The sequence below is a fragment of the Bos taurus genome, chromosome 25 (genome assembly GCF_002263795.3).
Source record: "Bos taurus isolate L1 Dominette 01449 registration number 42190680 breed Hereford chromosome 25, ARS-UCD2.0, whole genome shotgun sequence".
NCBI classification, from domain to species: domain Eukaryota; kingdom Metazoa; phylum Chordata; class Mammalia; order Artiodactyla; family Bovidae; genus Bos; species Bos taurus.
In genome coordinates this window covers 29,131,540-29,150,730 of record NC_037352.1, presented here as the reverse complement: position 1 = coordinate 29,150,730, position 19,191 = coordinate 29,131,540, and the positions used below count along the sequence as shown (strand labels likewise).

At 48.8% G+C, this 19,191-nt stretch overlaps 1 protein-coding gene across 1 annotated transcript in view; it reads left to right on the top strand.

The window, feature by feature from the left end:
• GALNT17 (polypeptide N-acetylgalactosaminyltransferase 17) overlaps nt 1-17,026 on the top strand; it is a 430,081-nt gene extending 413,055 nt beyond the window's left edge. The window contains exons 10-11 of the mRNA NM_001192067.3: nt 14,923-15,090; nt 15,549-17,026. Coding sequence (NP_001178996.2) covers nt 14,923-15,090; nt 15,549-15,677 — 297 coding nt within the window. The 3' untranslated portion in view covers nt 15,678-17,026. The remainder of the gene's footprint in view (nt 1-14,922; nt 15,091-15,548) is intronic.
• Nucleotides 17,027-19,191: the final 2,165 nt, after the last annotated feature.

Below are 19,191 nucleotides of genomic sequence, written 5' to 3'. Positions count from 1 at the left end.
CCTACTGGGGATTCGTAGGACTTCTGGAAACTTCTTTTGTCCTCTCCTTTGGTAGCTATTGACTGTTCTGAGCAGGCGAGGGGCTTTCTGGTGATTTCTCTACAGAAACGAGGGAGAAGATTCATAGGTGGCTGCGTCAGCACAGATATTAAGAGGATAAAGGGGCGCATTTTCTCCTGAAAGGAAACTGCTTACATTTTGGTGTCATTTGCTAATAGGCAAATAGATGTCATGTGTACGTATGTTTGCTGATAACCAAGCAAGCCTGCTTACAACATCAAAGAAAGCGTTAGCCGCTTCCCTCATGAGAACCTGATTGGTGTGTCTGTTCCGAAAGGCCATCGTAAGCTTTTCTTTAATGTTTATTTATCTATTGGGTTGCACTGGGTCTTATTTGCCTCACACAGGATCTGTAGCTGTGGTATGTGGGCTCTAGTTCCCTGACCAGGGATTGAACCCAGGCCCCCTGCATTGGGAGTGTGGAGTCTTAGCCACTATCATCAGTTTGGTGGTGAGTATGACCCTGTCTGCAAGAAGCGGTACAGGTGCCGAACACTGACTGGGAAGGAGTGATGTGCTGGCAGTAACATTTTAAAGAATACATGTGTCTTCTGGTCTCTCAGGAGATAGCAAAGATAACCAAAGAGGGCAAAACAATCGACCAACACAGTAAAAGTCGAACTTGATAAATGAATTTCCTTTGACAGCTTTGTGTTAGCCCATGGTGTGCGTGCACATGCGTGTGTGCATGGACGTGTGCACCAGGAGAGCTTTGCAGGTCCTCGAGAACTGGGAGAAAACAGATCCAAAGACATCATTAGACTTGGCATGCATAAAAATGTAAAACACTTTTATGTTACCCAGTAGTAATAAAAGGCACGCCAGAACTGGGAAGACATATTCAATTTCAGAGGCACACGAGATGATTGGTTCGAAGCCAGACTCATATTCTCCTTTTGTTCGTCTGTGAAAGGAAGACAGTGGACACAACGCCCCGTAAGCTCCCTTCGTCTCTCTCGTGCTCTCTGAACACACACGTTCAGCTGCAAGGTCACGTGCGTCAGGCATGCACACGTCCTCACGTGCGTTTGTGGCTCGTGGGTTTGCTCTGCTCTGGACACTTGTGCTTTCGTGTTAAGCTGGCATCTGGAAAGAGACGAGCTGTATTTCCTCTGCTGTCGCCGCAGGTGGTTCTCATAATCCAGACCCCCATTCCCTTCATTGTGTGACTGGTCCTCTGAAAGTAATTCCAGGCAGATTGAATACTGAGTCCTTTGCTCCTTGTGGTCACTCTAGGAGACAAGCAGGCGGGGTGGAGAAACTGAGGCACAAAGATGCCTGTGAGCAAAGCCGACCAGAACCCAGGCACTTTAAATCCAAATCCAGTCCACAGAATTCAAGATAATTTCCTGCCTACTCCCTGCCCAGACAGGAGCTGGTCACCAAGTTCTCCTCTCCTGCTGGGAGCTTGGTCGCCTTCATAGCCCAGTGCAGAAAATATCTAGAATTCATCTTTTTCCCACCCCTCCTGCATTCGCAAACTTTTCCAAATGGATGCTCCTGCCACTTAGTTGATGATGGGACAGCAAACCAAATCAGGCTCTTCCTTAACCCCCCAATTCTGGGAGGAGCACCTGTACGCATGGGCCATGGTTGTTTTCCATCAGCTGATTTTGCGAAAGCAAATCTAATCTTTTTTTTTCATTTTCTGTTCTACCACATGTCCTGAATTAGAGTGCAGTCTTGGTACTGCTTGCTCTCCACCTGCCAGGCTGCCTCTCCCCTCGCTCATCAAGCTTTCCTCCTATTCCTTCCCAAACCCGCTCACCCTAGGCTCGGAGTGGTTCCCCACCGGTCACGTGTCCTGACATGCTTTTAAACCACCTCGTAAAGTGCTGTGGGCAAAGTGAATCAAAGCTCCTGTAACTAGGCGTGTTCCACAGACATCGTTAGCTTAATTAATGGACTCTGTGTTGTAATTTATTATCAGACAGCAATTAAACAGAGATAAAATAGGCACTGAGGAGGGTAATTTCCTGTCTTCAACATGTGTTTGTCAACAAGATGGAAACGGTTCCCGGCCTCTCAGAAGAGCCTGCTCAATCACGAGCTAGTGACCAGCCTTGCTCTGGTCTGATTACTACTTTGCATCAGACAAACATCGGTGTCTTTTCCGAGCCAGTGTTTTGTTTAAAGGTATTTTTCTTTAAACTGGCTGTCTTTTATCTTTAAATAAACTTTATATCACAAGCATAGAAAAAATAGATGTCAAGGGCGCAATAGCAGCCTTTGGTGTCAGCTTGATCCTATTTAGAGTGGGAGGTCTTCTCTAAGAGGCCCAGGGCTCCCCTCCCCCAGCTTTTGCCATCTTGGGCCCAGGTCTGGCGTGGGGTGTGGGGTGGTGGGGTGACTTCACTGGAACAGCCAAGGTCTTCCTGCCAGGATATCGGCTGTGGGATTGTCCTCCTCTGCCAGCTCCTTCTTGCTCTCTCTTCCAGTCTACCTGGTCAACCTGTCAACCTTCCCCATTCTAGAAGGCAAAGATCAAGAAGAGAGCACAGCGTGGGCAGCACTGGGCCCAGGGCATCATTCTTTTAATTCCCCTCCAATGGCTCTGAGGCTCCTCTCAAGTCCTTCTGTCCAAGCTGCTGCCTGAGGTCCCTATGATGCAGTTCACACCAGCTCAGTGCCATGGCTGGCTTGAGACAGGGAACAAAATGTTGACGATAAACCCATTTCTGGTTTGGGCAGCATTTAATCCTGTACCTGTCAGGCAGGTAGTGACCACCCTCCCCCCAGCTCCCTTTGAAAATTGAGATTCAGGCTATGCCAGGCCACTTTTCAAACCGTCCCATGACCTCTGGTCTGCAATGCTGGGCTATACCATGTGATTCATGGGAGGAGACCTAGCTCATGTCCTTGAGCCGCCAGTGTCCTCTAGTTCACAGCAAGACACAGAAGGAAGACTTGAAGCAAGCATGGAGGCAGTGCCAGGCGAGTGTACTGTAAGAGCAGAGGTGTAGAGGCGGGGTTGGGGGTGGGATATGGCGTGTTCGGGGGAACATCAGTGTGTGTGCGCTCAGTCATGTCTGACTGTTTGCAACCCCAGGAACTGTAGCCCACCAGGCTCCTCTGTCCATGGGATTTTCCAGGCAAGAACACTGGATAGCCATTTCCTTCTCCAGGGGATCGTTCCAACCCAGGGGTCAAACCTGCATCTATTGCATTTCCTGAATTGACAGGTGGATTCTTTACCACTAGCGCCAACAGGAAGCCCCAGGGCAGCCAAAAGGCACAGAGTATTGAGAGCCAGGATGAAGGGTGGGACTCCCCACCCAGCATCTCAGCCATGGTCCACAGGGAGCAACCAGGAACTCATTACAAATGCCGATCCCTGAGTCCAACCCCAGACCTGCTGAAGGTGGACTCTGGGAATCTGCATATTCACAGCCATCTCCAGATGCTTTCTTTTTCCATCAACACCATTTACTGGGCATCCGTTATGGGCGAGGCTATAAGGTAGCGATCCCATGTCCCTGTTTGTCCACATAACATAGATTAATGCCTAATGTGTGCTTATGTTCAGTCGTGGCTGACTCTTCATGACCCCATGGCCAAGCTCCTCTGTCCATGGAATTTTCCAGGCGAGAATGCTGGAGTGGGTTGCCGTTTTCTACTCCAGGGGATCTTCTCCACCAAGGGTCAAACCCACATCTCTTGTGACTGCTGCCTTGGCAGGCAGGTTCTTTATTACTGGCGCCACATGGGAAGCCCTATGCCTAGCATACCAGCCTGGTTTTTTCTTTCAATTTATAATGCTATTTCAGTTTTTATGTAATGTTGTTTTCACTTTTAAGGTTAATTTTAAGGTTATTTCATTGTTTTTATAATGTAGCTTTGCAAGTTTCTTTTAAAGTTTTATTTTCAATACTTTTTAGTATTTCACAGGGCTTTTTGCACTGCCCCACTGTGCTTCCTTGAGAGCCACAGGAGAGAACAGTCTTAAGCATTTTTTTTATGTGGGTCATTTTTAAAGTCTTTATTGAATTTGTTACCGTATTGCTTCTGTTTTAAGTTTTGGGTTTTTGGTCATAAGATACATGGGATCTTAGCTCCCCAACCAAGGATCGAACCCACCCCCTCTGCATTGGAAGGCAAAGTCTTAGCCACTGACAGCTAGGGAAGTCCCAGTTTTGCAAGTTGTTGACAAAGCGTATGGTCAAGTGACCCCACCACAATCAAGAGCAGTTCTGCAATGCCCCAACTCTCCCCTGAAGCCCCTCCTCGTTTGTCCCTCCCTCTGTCCCCCAGTGCTTTTATCCACCTCCAAGTTGAGGATCAACTTCACTGGGAGTGTTCCTGTGCACCGTCCTTACAGCCTCACCAATTCCAGTGCGGTCTCCTCATCCCTGAGCTGAGGACCCCAGCGCCCAGCAGCCACGCCATGGATAGGGCATGGCCAGCAAGAGCTCTGAGTGCAGGGCCCCTGGGGACTCCACACAGCACTCTTTGAAAGAGCTCCAAGCTCTAATGGGGCCTTCTGGAGGTGAGGTATGCCCCTTGGAGAGGAACTGAGAGGAGTCAGCTCTGTTTAGGAACTCCCCAGTGAGTTCCAGGGAGGGTGTCACAGGTCTCCCCTGTTTGTCCGTCTGTCAGCACATTTAGTCTTCCTCTCCCCTCTTTGCTGAGAAGCACACATTCCCTCCCCCAGCTAATTCATCAGCAGAGTGACAGATGAGAATTCCTTTATCCCGTAATTAAATGTAATCTGATCTTGGGCTTCCTCTTTGATGGCTTCATCGTTTAAGCGATCCATCATTCAAACACCTTGTCACGATGATGCATTTTGCCAATAAGGCACCAGTGTCCCCATGGAGTGACGGGGCTTAGTGTGTGGAAGGCACTTGGAAAACACCGAAGTTAATGACACCCAGCAGCCTCCGCTTCCAGATAAAGTCGTGTAAGTGGTGGGGCGCAGGGGACGGATCCTCGGAGAGCATGTTGGAGTTTGCACCCCAGGGGGAGGTGGCTTTGCCCCAGCAAGCAGGCTCGTGATTCTGGAGCAAACCTCTCACCTTCTGTAAGAAGCAAACCCTATGATCGCTCAATTCCTGGAAACCACTACAAAGCAGGGAAACCTTAGCTCTTCAGGGAAACCAGCGTTGGAGGAGCGAGGGCAGGTATTTGTTTATGTCTGGGAAACCTACACATATACAAAAGAGACCACAGAAAGCAGGAGAGACCATACCAGGGACACCCTGGAGCGGGACACCCTGGAGCTTCTGTGCTGCTGTGTTTTCACTGCCTGTCTCTTATGCAGTATTTTGGGCTCCCTTGGTGGCTCAGCGGCAAAGAATCCACCTGCGATGTAAGAGACTCGGGTTCGATCCCTGGGTTAGAAAGATCCCCTGGAGGAGGAAATAGCAACCCACTCCAGTATTCTTGCCTAGAAAATCCCACGAACAGAGGAGCCTGGAGGGCTACAGTCCATGGAGTTGCGAAGAGTTGGACACGACTGAGACAGCTGAGCATGTACACACCTGCAATATTGAAAAACAGAAAACCTCCCCTTGCATTCCGGTGCAACTCTATGAATCCGTGACGCCTCGCTGCAGATTCTCTTTTTGTTGTTGCTGTTCCTCTAACTCATCTTCCCTCACAATATTCAAGCCGTTTCTGGGTTGTTTATGTCAGGGCTCTGAGCTCTTGCCTCCTGGGCTGTCCCTTCATCCAGTACTCACGAGCATCCCTCACGCCCACCCTCTCTGCAGACCTGGGAGAAGAGCAGAGTTACTTCCCCTCTGCTCCCTGAGACTGGGCGGGGGACCCCAGCCTTTCTGTCTCCCATCTGTTTTGCTTTTCCATTTCCAATCCCTGGTTCTCTCTTTCTAATCACCCCTGAAAAGTGGATCTCGCAGACCACATACAGAGAACAAGTGCTCGACGTCTTAGATGGCTTGCAGAACTAAAGGCAGGGGTATTTGGTTTTGCTTACGGGGGCCTCCAGGTTAAGGAGGAATTCCTGTACTTTTCCTTTCTTGCCAGAAGGGGTTGATGAGCTCTTCTTTCCAGAAAATCAGAGTTACAGTCCTAAGTTGTTTTCCAGTGGAGACTCTTGGTTTAAAGTTTTACATCTCCTTAGAAGTTGAATTGATCTTCGTCCAAACACAAAAAGTGATCCAGGCAGGTTTTTGTTTGGTTTCGGCTGCAATGCACAGGATCCTAGTTCCCCAACCAGGGATCGAACCTGCGCCCCCTGCGTTGAAAGCACAAGTATTAGCCACTGTTCCACCAGGGAGGTTCCAGGCAGGTTTTTGTGTTACTGTTAGGCTTGGAATAACGAGCTCAGAACACTAGGATGGTGGCCACATTAGCAGCTGAGCCTTCCTGCCTCACCCAGAGCTGTTCAGTTCAAAGTGAGTCACTCCTTATCTTTTTCTTGTTTCCTAAAGGTGCAACAGCTAATTGGTGAATTTGAAAAAGACAAATTTAAATTATCTATAATTCTACCACCTTCAAACAACCATTATCATTTCTGAGGCTTGCTTTCAGCGTTTCTTCCCCCCAAAGAAATATGTTGGTTTTAGGTGGTTCTCATATCACTGAATTAGTAAGGAAACAACATCGCTACTTCTCAAGGATGATGGAGGGGGAGGTGAAAACCCCTGGAGAAAAGGGCTCTGTGTTCTTAGCACCACGACACGCAGCAAAGCAAGTGCCAACTGTTCAAGTAGCCTCATTCCCTGATTGTTCAGTTCAGACAGTGCTGAACATTCCAACTCGGTGCTGAGGGCAGAGCTGCAGAGGCCAGTGGGGCTCCAGCTGTGTCCCAGGGGACAGCGGGATAGGGGTCCTGGGACAGACCGTAGTGCAGCTCCGAATTTGGTGGGTGATGGAGCCAGAGTGCTGGACCCCAGAAAGACAGGTGTCTCCACATTCGTTGCAAGTAGCAAGTGCTTTGTCTGGAAATACTGCGCTTTAATCCAGCACAACAGGCCTTCCCTAGTGATCCAGTGGTCCAGTGGTTAAGAATCCGCCTTCCAGAGCAGGGGATGTGGGTTCTATCCCTGGTCAGGAAACTCAGATCCCACATGCTGTGGAGCAGTTAAGCCCTCATGGCACAGCTAGAGAAGCCTGCAATGAAGACCCAGCAGAGCCAAAATTAAAAATAAAAATCTAGCATGATGAGTCATAATGGTGAGGAGAGAGGCCTTGGGGACCACCACTCCACTAGGATCTGACCCTCTTTACAGGAAACATATTGAATTCTATAGCATGCCTTTAAGCTCCCAGATCGATTTTTTAAAAATAATGATTATTTATGTATTCTGTTGTTGTTGTTGTGCTGGGTCTTCATCACTGCATGCAAGCTTTCTCTAGTTTCGGCGAGCAGGGACTGCTCTCTGGTTACAGGTACAGCCCTCTCATTGCCGTGGCTTCTCTTGTGGCACAGCACGGGCTGTAGGGCGCCCAGGCTTCACGGCTTATTGCCCCCACAGCATTGTGGCATCTTCCTGGACCAGGGATCGGACCCATGTCCCCTGCATTGGCAGGCGAATTCCTACCCACTCCACCACCAGGGACATCCCCGGATAGACTTTTCAGTCCACTTTGTTGAAGTATAAAGTTGGTACAGTAATTTGTATCTGCTTGAAGTGTACAGTTGGCTGAGTTCTGGCAGTACACACCTATGAAATCCCTTGCTTAATCAAAACATAGAAAGTTTCTGTTGCATTTCCATTTTTGTTCTTAATTTATTTTTAATTGAAGGACAATTACAATATTGTGTCGGTTTCTGCCATACATCAACAATGATCAGCCATAGGTATACATATGTCCCCTCCCTCGTGAGCCTCCTTCACACCTCCCACTCCATCCCACCTTTTCTTTAGATTGTCACACAGCTCCAGTTTGAGTTCCCTGAGTCATACAGCAAATCCCCACTGGCTATCTGTTTTACGTATGGTAGTGTGTATCTCTGAATTTCCACTGACGCCCCTAAAGATTTCTCCTGCTCCTTTTCTCCACCCCAGATCCTAGGCAGCCACCGTGCATACACTCTAATACAGTTGAAAATATTTTTTTTTCTGTATTGAATTGAGTTCTGGCATGCCCTGGACAGTGATGAAGAAAGTCTGTTTGTTTGTAAAAATGTACGCATGTACTCATTGTCCCCAGAAACCACTCTCATGTCTTCAGCCACACAACAAACAAATAAATTCACCCCAGAGCAGTTCTGAATCAATGGAACCCATCTCTCTGTCTCTTGGGTAGAAGCTAGATAAACTGCATTTTTCATTTACCAATGGTATTCTACTCTGACTAGGCCTGATTTTGAAATGATGAGAGAGACCCTTAATATGAAAGCAATTGCAAGCCATGTTTTTATTGACAATCCGATAGATTTTGCTGTGTTCCAAAGTCATCCACAATTATTTGGCTGGCTTTTGTTTATTTGGCTATAACCTGCATATTTTAGTTTTCCCTCAAGGCTGTTAAATGTGGGTTAATAGTTTTATGCACCTCTTCGATCATTTCAAATAGAAAATTCCTTTTTCTTTTAAATGAGAATTAATTGTATTTGAGCTCAAAGGGTTTTTTTTTCCTAATGCATTAGGGTTGTGGATAATGACATTTATTTCTCCTCATGGGCCCAGCAGCAAAATCTAAAATAATCCTGTTCAATTCAAAAGACATTTATAGGGCATTTGTTTTTTGCGAGATACTTTTCTTGGTCCTTATGGTATGTAACAATGAGTAGAATGCTGCAGTGCTGAAACAACAGCAAAGACAAAAATCTCTAACAGGGAAAGACACATTAATAGAATGTAGAAGTATATAAATTGAAATACATCACATGATGCGGTGGCTTTGTGGAAGGAAGGGAGATGGGGTAGGAGTAGGTATAACTGGGGGGATTAGGTTTCAAAATAAGAATTTTTAAAAATAATTTTATTCATTTTTGGTTGTGCGGGTCTTCCTTGCTCTGCACAGGCTTACTCTTGTTGAGGCAAACTGTTCTCTAGTTGCAGCGCACAGGCTTCTCTTGATGGGAAGCAAGGGCTCTAGGATGAGCGGACTTCAGGAGTTGCAGCTTGCAGGTTCTAGAGCGTGGGCTCAGTAGTTGTGGCACACAGACTTAGATGCCGTTCAGCATGTGGAATCTTCCCAGACCAGGGATCAAACCTGTGTCCCCTGTATGGGCAGGCAGATTCTTAACCACTGAACCACCAGAGATGTCCGGGGTATATCTTATACAGGGAAGACCTGCCGGGAGCCGGCGAGAGACATTCCGCTCGTGACAAAGGTCATGAGGAAGGAGGCTCGGGATACACAAAGGCGGGATCGAGCCTCGGGAGTCTCCCCGGATATTCTCGAGTATCTTCCCCCAAAAAACCAGAGTCTGCCTACTTTATTGCTTTGTGCTCTCACCTCTGACTTTACTAGGGGCTGTCCCCCACCACCATCTTGCTCTCTCTGTCAAAGAGTTAACTTACAGCTCCAATTAATAAAGTTCCTGGGCAATTAGGAGTGTTTAAATCCAAACCCCTCAGATGGCTCTCTAACTCGCCTGACAAGTTTACCCGGACTCCTACAGCTATGTATACGATTGTTTACAGTCTCCCAGCCTCAAGAGGCATGGGAAGCTTAAGATATTCAAATAGCTTAGAGCCTCTCAGAGAGTTAGAAACTGTCAGAATAAGACTAGTAAGGGATGTCATTGATGAGTCAATGTTTGTTGCCAAGTTTTCACATCCCCTGAATTGTATCCTTGAATATGTATTAATTAATAGTTGGTATGTAGAAAAAATAAGTAGTGGCCTTGGTGTTAGTAACTTTAGACCCTTAAGGTAATAAATTCTTTCCTTTGTTGTAAACCCATTACACATCCACCCTATAGGAATGCAATTTTATCTTCGGAAGATGGCGCCAAACCTTAAAATAATTACTCTTAGAGAAAATAAGTCTTTGTTGATAAGTCCTTGTCAAGAGTCATAAAATGTTAGTAGGCCTTCTGGCCAGAAGATGATGTAAATCACCTAAACCATTTGTATACGATAAATTTGTAGGAAAGAAACCCTGGTTTTTGATAAGAGTCAAAGACTGCTGACTTTGCATCCCCTATTATCCTCTATGTGTAACTTAGGGTATAAAAACCCCTGTTGAAAATAAAGCTACGGGCCTTGCTCACCAGCGCTTGGTCTCCCCATGTCATTCTTTTCACATTCTGGCTGAAGTCTCCATCTGGAGCGCGGAACCCACCATGCTTATTAATTATGCCTGGGCTTCTAAGACCCACTCGAGAAGGTGTCTAGGGTGAGGCAGCTTCCGCTATTTGAGAGGGCGCCTGCGGCCTACGTAAGTGGTGCAAACTTCTTGTCTTGAAGTTTTATTGGTTTCCCGCGTAAACCAAGCTACTCAGCCTCTTTTCTCCACTGAATTTTCCTACTGAGCTATCCTCACTCTATTATTCTTTATATCTCTAATTAGCATATAAATAGTCGCCTAGGCCGTCTCTCCTTCGAATACCCTGGATCAGCTGGGGCTGGTCCCCGGCAGAAGACCGTTGGGTGTTTTTGAGAATCTTCAAGTTGTCTGTCAGACTAAGCCAAGAAACCAAGAGTTAACACTGAAAAGATGAGTTGGGGAACCTATAGCAAAAGATCATGGCTGAGAAAGTGTATCCGTAAATCTGTGGGCAGTGGGAGCCTCAGCAGGTAGAGGCAGAGAATGGTGGGATTTGAATGTGCAGGACCGGGGAGGACAGATGGAAACGGGGAAGGGCTGGAGGGAAGAGGACCAGTCACAAGCCTACTTCAGCAGTTCAGGTCCCACAGTCAGCTGGGATCTTAGGAGGAAATGCATAAGAAGCTGGCCCTTCTTACCTGTGGTTCCAAACCTGCAGACTGAACCAACCAATCATATTATACATACTTCTTGAAAACATCCACGTGTAAGTGGACCTGCGTAGTTCAAACCTGCGTTGTTCAAGAGTCAGCTGTACACCCAAGAGGGGACTTCCCTGATGGTCCTGTGGTTGAGACTTCAATGCAGGGGGCGAGGGTCGATCCCTGATTGGGGAACTAAGATCCCATGTATAGAGTGGGCAAAAAAGAGTGAGAGAGAAAACCTGTACAACCAAGAGAACTGATGTTCACACCAGAACTTATACATGACTGTTTGTAGTGGTGTAATTTAGAATAGCCCCAAAGTGGAAACAAACCAAGCATCCATTCCCTGGTGTGAGAAACCGCCCTCCCCTAGAACGGAAATCCTGCAGTACCCTCCTCTCCTGCCCTGCCCACCTGGCTGGGGGCTGGGGGCTGGCCTTTACAGTTCTCCGAAGTCTGGGTCTCCCTGTCTTCATGGCCTGAAAGACCTCAGAAAGGAGAGCTTCTAATCCCAGTGGCATTTAGCTTCGCTCTTTAAACATCTGGGTCACAGATACGCTCAGTTAATTAATGTTCTTAGCGCTGCGCGTGTGCCTGCTGGATAATAGATTGATTCATAATTTCAATAAGCAGCTGTGTATATCTTTCCCCCGAACATAAAGGCAGCTTGCTGTCATTCATCACTTTGCATTTGGTGAATTTGAATATATTCAGAGAGACATTGTCGAAGGAGGGATGGGGGAGGGCTTCTGATTTTTTTTTTTTTAACCGTTTTGCCTGTAACAATTACTCTGATTTGAAACTAATTTGGATTTAAAACACATGTTAACCACATCTCTCTCTCTCATGGGCATTTAATAAACTCCCTGTCACTTGTTTCTAAGGGGATCAGGAAGACTCCCTTTGGGGATCAGAGCAGAGGGTTTCTGAGCAGTTTTCACTGGAAGAGAAATCCCCTATAGAGGATCTTATCCTCTGGAGAAAAGGCACATGTGTCCCGGGCAAGGCTGTTTTCCTGCTCCATTTCTGGCCAGAAATGCCCAGGATCTCAGAAGCCCAGGATCAATCTGAAAGGAGATCCCTCCGCTGCTCAGCTCCTGGGCCAGGGCTGCCAACCATTGGGTCTCTGGGATCCCAAGGATAGAAGCCAGAGCCCAGACAGGTTGACCAGATGTCTTCAGGCTTGTTTCCTTTTCTTTGAAACAGGAAGGGTAGTAGAACCTAATTCATAGGTTGTTGTAGAAATTACATTATTTCTTCTCTGGGGCCAAGGATGCCTCCAACACATGCTGGCTGATAATATTATTTTGTAATGGATTAGGGATCTCTTGTTTATTGATGATCATCACTGCAGCTCCAGCCTCTCAGAGGATCGTGAGAACAGACATAAAGGCTGTGCTTGCAGCTCGCCAGCCTGCACTTGAATCATCTCAGCGGGAACACAGCCTTCACTGCCTGTCCCTAGGCTGGGCACACAGAGGACATGTTTGTGGGTTTCAAGAAATAGCCGTGGCTGCATTTTGGAAATGTTGATGTTCATCACATTTGTCACGTGCTCATTCACAAACATGTTGAGAGCCCTTGGTCTGTGATTGTCTCCTAGGAAGGAGTGAAATAAATTAGACACAGTCCCTGCCCCCAAAGGAATGTGAAAGACGGGTGAATGTATTTGTTCAAAAATTAGAATACAGGAATTTAAACAAAATGAGCAGGCAAGAGGGGCCAAGACACCAAACTAGTATGGACTCACAAATAGTTGTGCAAAGGGTTGACAGGCGACATTATCTGTGTATCAGAGAGCTACTGCTGTGTAATAACTACCCCCAAACCTTAGTGGCATAAAACAGTATACATGTATGACTGCTTATGAGTCTAAAGATCAGGTGAGCAGTGATCTGGACCAGGCTCAGATGCTTTGGGTTGGATTCAGTCATGTGTCTTCCTTCCATCAGCTAGCAGACTGGCTGAACGCTGTCTGATCCATGATAACCTCATTCACTCATCTGATGGTTGACCAGCTAGCTGGTTGGTTGAACCACGTGTCTATCATCCTCTAGCAGGCCAGCTTGGGCTTACTGCCACGGTAGCAGTAGGGTTCCAGGAGGGTGGAAATTTGCAAGCTGTATACCAGGAACAAACACCTCCTCCTTTCTGCTACTTTCTGTTGGTCAAAGCAAGGCAAGTCACAAGGCCAACCAGTATTCCAGGATGAGGAGAGAGACTCCACTTCTTAATGGAAATTCCAGCAAAGTCATGCTGCCCAGAAGGATGTGGCCACTTTGGCAATTCACCCCATGCTACCTACCATTTGCTGTAGTACATGGAGCAGAGGGCAAGGCCCAGCACTGGACTGCACATTTAGGATATTTCTGCCTTTTCATCATTAGAAATAACATTGCAGTAAATCCCTTGGAGTAGGAAACACCAACCCATTCCAATATTCTTGCCTGGAAAATTCCATAGACAGAGGAGCTTGCTACAGTCCTTGGGGTCACAAACAGTCAAACACAACTGAGCGACTGAGTATGCAAAATACCTTGTAAATTTTTTCTTCCAGCTTTACTGATGTAACTGGCATACAGCACTGTTTAAGTTTAAGGTGTACAGCATAATGATTTGACTTACATCTTGAAATGATTATCAGAGTAACCCATCAACTCACATGGATACAAAATTAAAGAAATAGAAAAATTTTCTTGTGATGAGAGCTCAGGATTTACTGTTTTAACTTTCATATGTAATATATGGCAGTGTTAATTATATTTATCATGGTGTACATTACATCCCTGCTGCTACTGCTACTAAGTTGCTTCAGTCGTGTCCGACTCTGCGACCCCATAGACAGCAGCCCACCAGGTTCCTCTATCCCTGGGATTCTCCAGGAAAGAATACTGGAGTGGGTTGCCATTTCCTTCTCCAGTGCATGAAAGTGAAAAGTGAAAGTGAAGTCGCTCAGTCGTGTCCGACTCCTAGCGACCCCATGGACTGCAGCCCACCAAGCTCCTCCGTCCATGGGATTTTCCAGGCAAGAGTACTGGAGTGGGGTGCCATCGCCTTCTCCGACATTACATCCCTAGTACTTATGTATCTCATAGGTGGAAGTTTGTACTTCTTGACTGCCTTCATCCAGGTCCTCCTCCTCCCCCACCCTCCCTACATAAACTTTTGTTCACAGTTATATTTTCTTGGGATAGGTGGAAGGTTTTTTTTGTTTGCGTGTTTGTTTGTTTGTTTGGCTGTGCCACAGTTAGTTAGTTCCCCGACCAGGGATTGAACCTGGGCCCTCATCAATGAAAGCACCAAGTCCTAACCACTGAACTTCCAGGAAATTCCCAAGATTTTTAAAAGTAGATTGATTGGATCAAAGGAGAGAAACATAAACATTTTAAAAGTGCAGAGTTCACATTTTGAAATTCCTTTTCGAAAGGTGGTAGTTATTTACCGTCCCTCCAGTCCATCTTAGGCTCACCTTGACAAAATACAGATAATCTCTTTTTTAAAAAATATGGTGTCTCATTGTTTTGATTTTTATTTAACACCTAACATGCTGAATGCTTTTTAACATGCCTGTTTCTTCTTCAGTGAGCTGCCTCTTTGGGCCCTTTTGCAGCAGGATAGATTTAATTGATCCCAGTTAACAAATGAGGAGGAAGTGGAGGCTCAGAGAGGTCAAGTGACTTGTTCAGGTTGGCCCAGCCAGCTGGAAGCAGAGCCAACATTAGAATTCAAATGTCCTGCTTTTTCATTTATTCCTGTTCCCCTTGTGGTTGAACAGAAGGCCAGACTCCTGAAATACTGGCCATGCTTAGGAAGAAGTCAGAGAGGGGCCCGGGGAATCTGTGTCCAGGCTTCGCAAGCCGAGGGCCTCCTGGGTGGGGCGCTCCTATGAGTGGGGTTGGGGTGGGGTGGGGGACAGTGCCAGGCCTGAGACGGTAGCCGGGACTGCAGCCCAGACAGTCGTGGGGCACCCATGTCCCCTCGTGATCTCACCTCTGCCGCCCATGGCCCTGCCACTCTGCTTTTTCCCCAGCTGGCTCGCTACACCAAGGAGGGCTTCCTGCACTTGGGCGCCCTGGGGACCACCACGCTCCTCCCTGACACCCGCTGCCTGGTGGACAACGCCAAGAGTCGGCTGCCCCAGCTCCTGGACTGCGACAAGGTCAAGAGCAGCCTGTACAAGCGCTGGAACTTCATCCAGGTGAGCCCTCCACGGACAGGCTGGGCAGGCAGCCTGGAGCAGGTGAGGATGCCACGGGCTTCCCCTGGAAGGGCAGCAACAGAGTGCAACCCAAGGTCTCCCAGCTTGAGGCCAGACACTAGACTCAAAGCGTGTTCAGGGGGATCCCAGGAGCCTTTCCCTCTTAGTAGCCAGGCACTATGGTAATTCTCTCTTTCTCTCTACCCACTCCCCACCTCCTTTCCCTGTCTCTGGCTCTCCCTGGCTCTCTGTGTGTCTCTTTCTATCTCTGTTTCTCTCTCTCATTCTCTGTATCTTTCACCGTCCATCTGTCTCTTTCTCTGTCTGTCCTTATCTCTGTCTCTCTGTCTCTGTCTCTTTTGTCTTTCTCTGGTCCTGTCTCTGTCTCTCCATCGCTGTCTCCCTGTCTCCTTCTCTGTCTGTCTGTCTCCCCTCTTCTCACCCCCACCTCCTCCCAGAACGGCGCCATCATGAACAGAGGCACGGGACGCTGCCTGGAGGTGGAGAACCGAGGCCTGGCGGGCATTGACCTCACGCTCCGCAGCTGCACGGGGCAGAGGTGGACGATCAAGAACTCCATCAAGTAGTGGGGGGAGCCGGGCCCCCGGGACAGGGCCTGCCTTGCTCTGGACCAGCCACACTGGGAGAGAAACAGCAAGACACCGGGGGGTGCTCAGTGGGGCTTCTCCAGGGCAGCCTGGGGCCCCCGGTGGAGACTCTGCGTCTTCATCAGGCATCCAGCTTCCTGAGGCTCATGCACCCAGGGAAAGGCCCCTGACCATTCTCTGGGAACCCAGAAGCCGTGTCTTCTGCAGCCCGATGTGGATCTGGTACCAAGGAGCAAGACAACACATCTCTTGGTCATCTTCCCACCCGCCGTCAGGACGGGACTGGCAGGAGCCACTCCTTTTTCTCATCTCACAGCAGCTTCTCTCCTCAGCCTTCAACAAAGGGGAGGGGGCTGGGCCATATCCTAGCTCCTCCTCCTCCAAGAAGGCAGCGAGGCCCTGGGACTCAGTTTCCCCCAGGTTGCCTCTGCCCAGATGCCCATTTACAGCCCAAGATCACCACCCCAAACCTTCCAGCCGGTGGCCTTGGACTTTGCTGGACTCCCACCCCTGAGATGACCTGGGAGGATGCTTCCCTGGTCACCTGGGCGCCAAGGTGCCTATGTGCCAGCTTTTCCGCTTGTGTCCTCAAGAGGGAGCCAGAGAGCATACGGCCGGCCTCGGCTGTGAGGGGCCCCGGCTGGAGCTGTTCTGCCCTGCCTGCCCAGGGACCGAGCATCCCCCAGACACGCCGTTAACTGCCGCCGCGGGGGCGCCAAACAGCCTCCACCTGGAACTTAAGGACTGCCATCAGCACGGCACGGGGGGCCAGGACTCTGGAGGGTGCTCATCTCGTGTCTCCCCGCACTCTGCTGGCTGACGGGAGAAGGCAGCCGAGTCCTCGCGGAAGAGTAATCCTATTTTTCCGATTGCCCTCTGGTTAGGGTGCACTTATAAATCAGAGTTAATATATGGACGCGTGTGCATGCGTATGAAGGTGTGTGCGTGGTGTGTGTGTGTGTCCGGGTGTGTGCGTCTGAGTGCATGGTAGAAGAGGCGTAGAGGTGTGACCCTGGACTTGTCGCTTTATTGCCCACCCGGCTCAGGTCAAGGATGCGAAGAAGCTTGCCCGAGGTGGGGGAGGGGGTGGCCACGGTCATTGGCCGGGAGGACGTGGCTGGGCCTTGCCCGCTGTGCCGCCCCAGATGGAAGGCTGCCCTTCCGCCGGTTCCCATCTGTCTCCCTCATGCTGTCCGGACAAGCCCGGCCCAGAACCAAACTCTGTCCCTGCCCAGTTTGGGGTTCACAGTGTCTCATTTGGTGGCATCTTACTGGTGAAGGTTCCCCCCACTTGTGAAATAAATACATGTGAGCAATTCCCAACGCAGCCTGGTTCGCTTTTTTTTTTTAATTTTTAATTGGAGGATAATTGTTATGTTGGTTTCTGCTGTACAACAACGTGGATCAGCCATAAGTATACATATATTCCCTCCCTCTTGAGCCTTCCCCCCACCTCCCCCCAGTCCCACCCTTCCAGGTCATCACAGAGCACCCAGCTGAGCTCCCTGTGTTACATACCAGCTTCCCACTAGCTGTCATGGGCTTGTCTGATGGCTCAGTGGTAAGGAATCTGCCTGCCAATGAAGGAGACATGGGTTCGATCCCTGGGTCGTGGAAGACCCCCTGGAGAAGGAAATAGCAACCCACTCCCAGTATTCTTGCCTGGGAAATCCCATGGACAGAGGAGCCTGGCAGGCTACATTTCCCCGGGGTTGCAAACTAGTTGGACACGACTTAGCGACTAAACAACAGCTAGCTGTCTATTTTATACGTGGTAGTGTATTATGTCAATGCTACTGTTTCAATTCGTCCCCCCCCCCACCCCGCCTCCCCTTGCTGTGTCCACAAATCGTTCTCTAGTCTGCCTCTCTGTTCCTGCTCTGCAAATAGACTCATTCGTATCATTTTTCCAGAGCTCGGGCCAGGAGGCAGTTCCTAGGAGTTGGCAGAGGGCTTCTGGTTGATTAAAGGCAAAGATGGTTCACCCCGTGGTGCTGGGACACAGCCAGCCTGCCCTTGCACTCGTCTCCACCCAAAGCAGGACAGAGCTTGACACTTGGCATTTGCTTGCTAACTCCCTATTGACTCCAGATTAGGAGGGTCAGGTAGGTGAGGACAGCTGTGTGGCGGAGGAGGGTTGTGGGTGACCCAGCTGATCACCCTCATCCACCCCTTCCTGCTGCCCACAGCCACTCCATCTCTCAAGACCAGGGAGCCCGCGGTGGAGCAGCTGCACCTTTTGTTCATAGAAAAGTGAAATCTGAAAAGACGGGAGGCCTTCTGTCCTGGAAATGGGGCTGGAAGGAAATGGGCTGAAGTCCCCTCGGCACTGACAGCCCCCAGCCCCTCCCTTCCAGGAAGCCAAGAAAATCTAACTTGTTGGGTGTCCCCTGACCCTCAGACGTGCTTGTCAGTTGCGGTTTGTGGACCTCTGTGAGAATCAGGTCCATGAGCACATTGATGGAAAATTCTGCTGTTTGATGATGAGGAATTCATCTAACTCATTGTCAGGGGACTTCCCTGGGGGTCTGGTGGTTAAGACTCTGTGCTTCCACCGAAGGGGGCATGGGTTCAGTCCCTGGTTGGGGAGCTGAGATCCCACATGCTGCAGGGCACAGCCAAAAAATAAATAAAAAGTTTTTTAAATAATAAAAAGATTTTGAAAATTTAAATGTCAGAATCTCAGGGTAACTATTAAGCCCAAAGAACCAAGGATCAGCAGGTCCCCACATGGGGTCAAGGGGGTCTTCGGGTAGTATTCCAAGGTGGCGCTTTGTGTGTGGGGGGTCCTGTCCTGACTGAGCTGGTCTCCCCCCTACCCGCCACGGGCCTCAAGGTAGAAACTAAAAGGGCAAATACTCCATTTTACCATGAGCTGAGGCATTGAGCCTAAATCCTCATGAGGTACTCAAAGAGCCCTTGTGGGATCCTTCATCCTCCACAAAATGGGCCAAAACGTTCTCTGACCAAAGAAGCAGAAGACCTGTTCTGTGTTTCCCAACATCCAAACTCTGGTTCCCCAGTGGAGTCGGAGCCCCGACCCTCTAACATGATCACTGTGTGTTGGGCTCGTTTGTACTCTCCAAGGCTGCACCCCTAGCCTACGGAGAGCAGGAAGTGCCCTGGAATTTTCCAGAGAGAATTCCTGCTTTTCTTTTCTTTTTTTTAAATGTATTTATTTTTTTGGCTGCACCAGATCTTAGTTGTGTGATGAGGGACTTCAGTCTGCTGCAGCACACGGGATCTTTAGTTTCAGCATGTGAACTCTTAGTTGTGGCACATGGGACCTTATTCCCTGACCAGGGATCGAACCTGGGTCCCCTGCCTTGGGAGCTTGGAGTCTTAGCCACTGGACCACCAGGGAAGCCTTGAAAATGGCTGCTTTCATTCGGGGTCACAGGGTAGCAGGCAGGATGCTTGGGTTTACTTGTTTACGTGGGGATGGGGAACGAGGGTGCTGGTTTAGGTCCGTGGGAGGCTCTTAGCCTCCTGG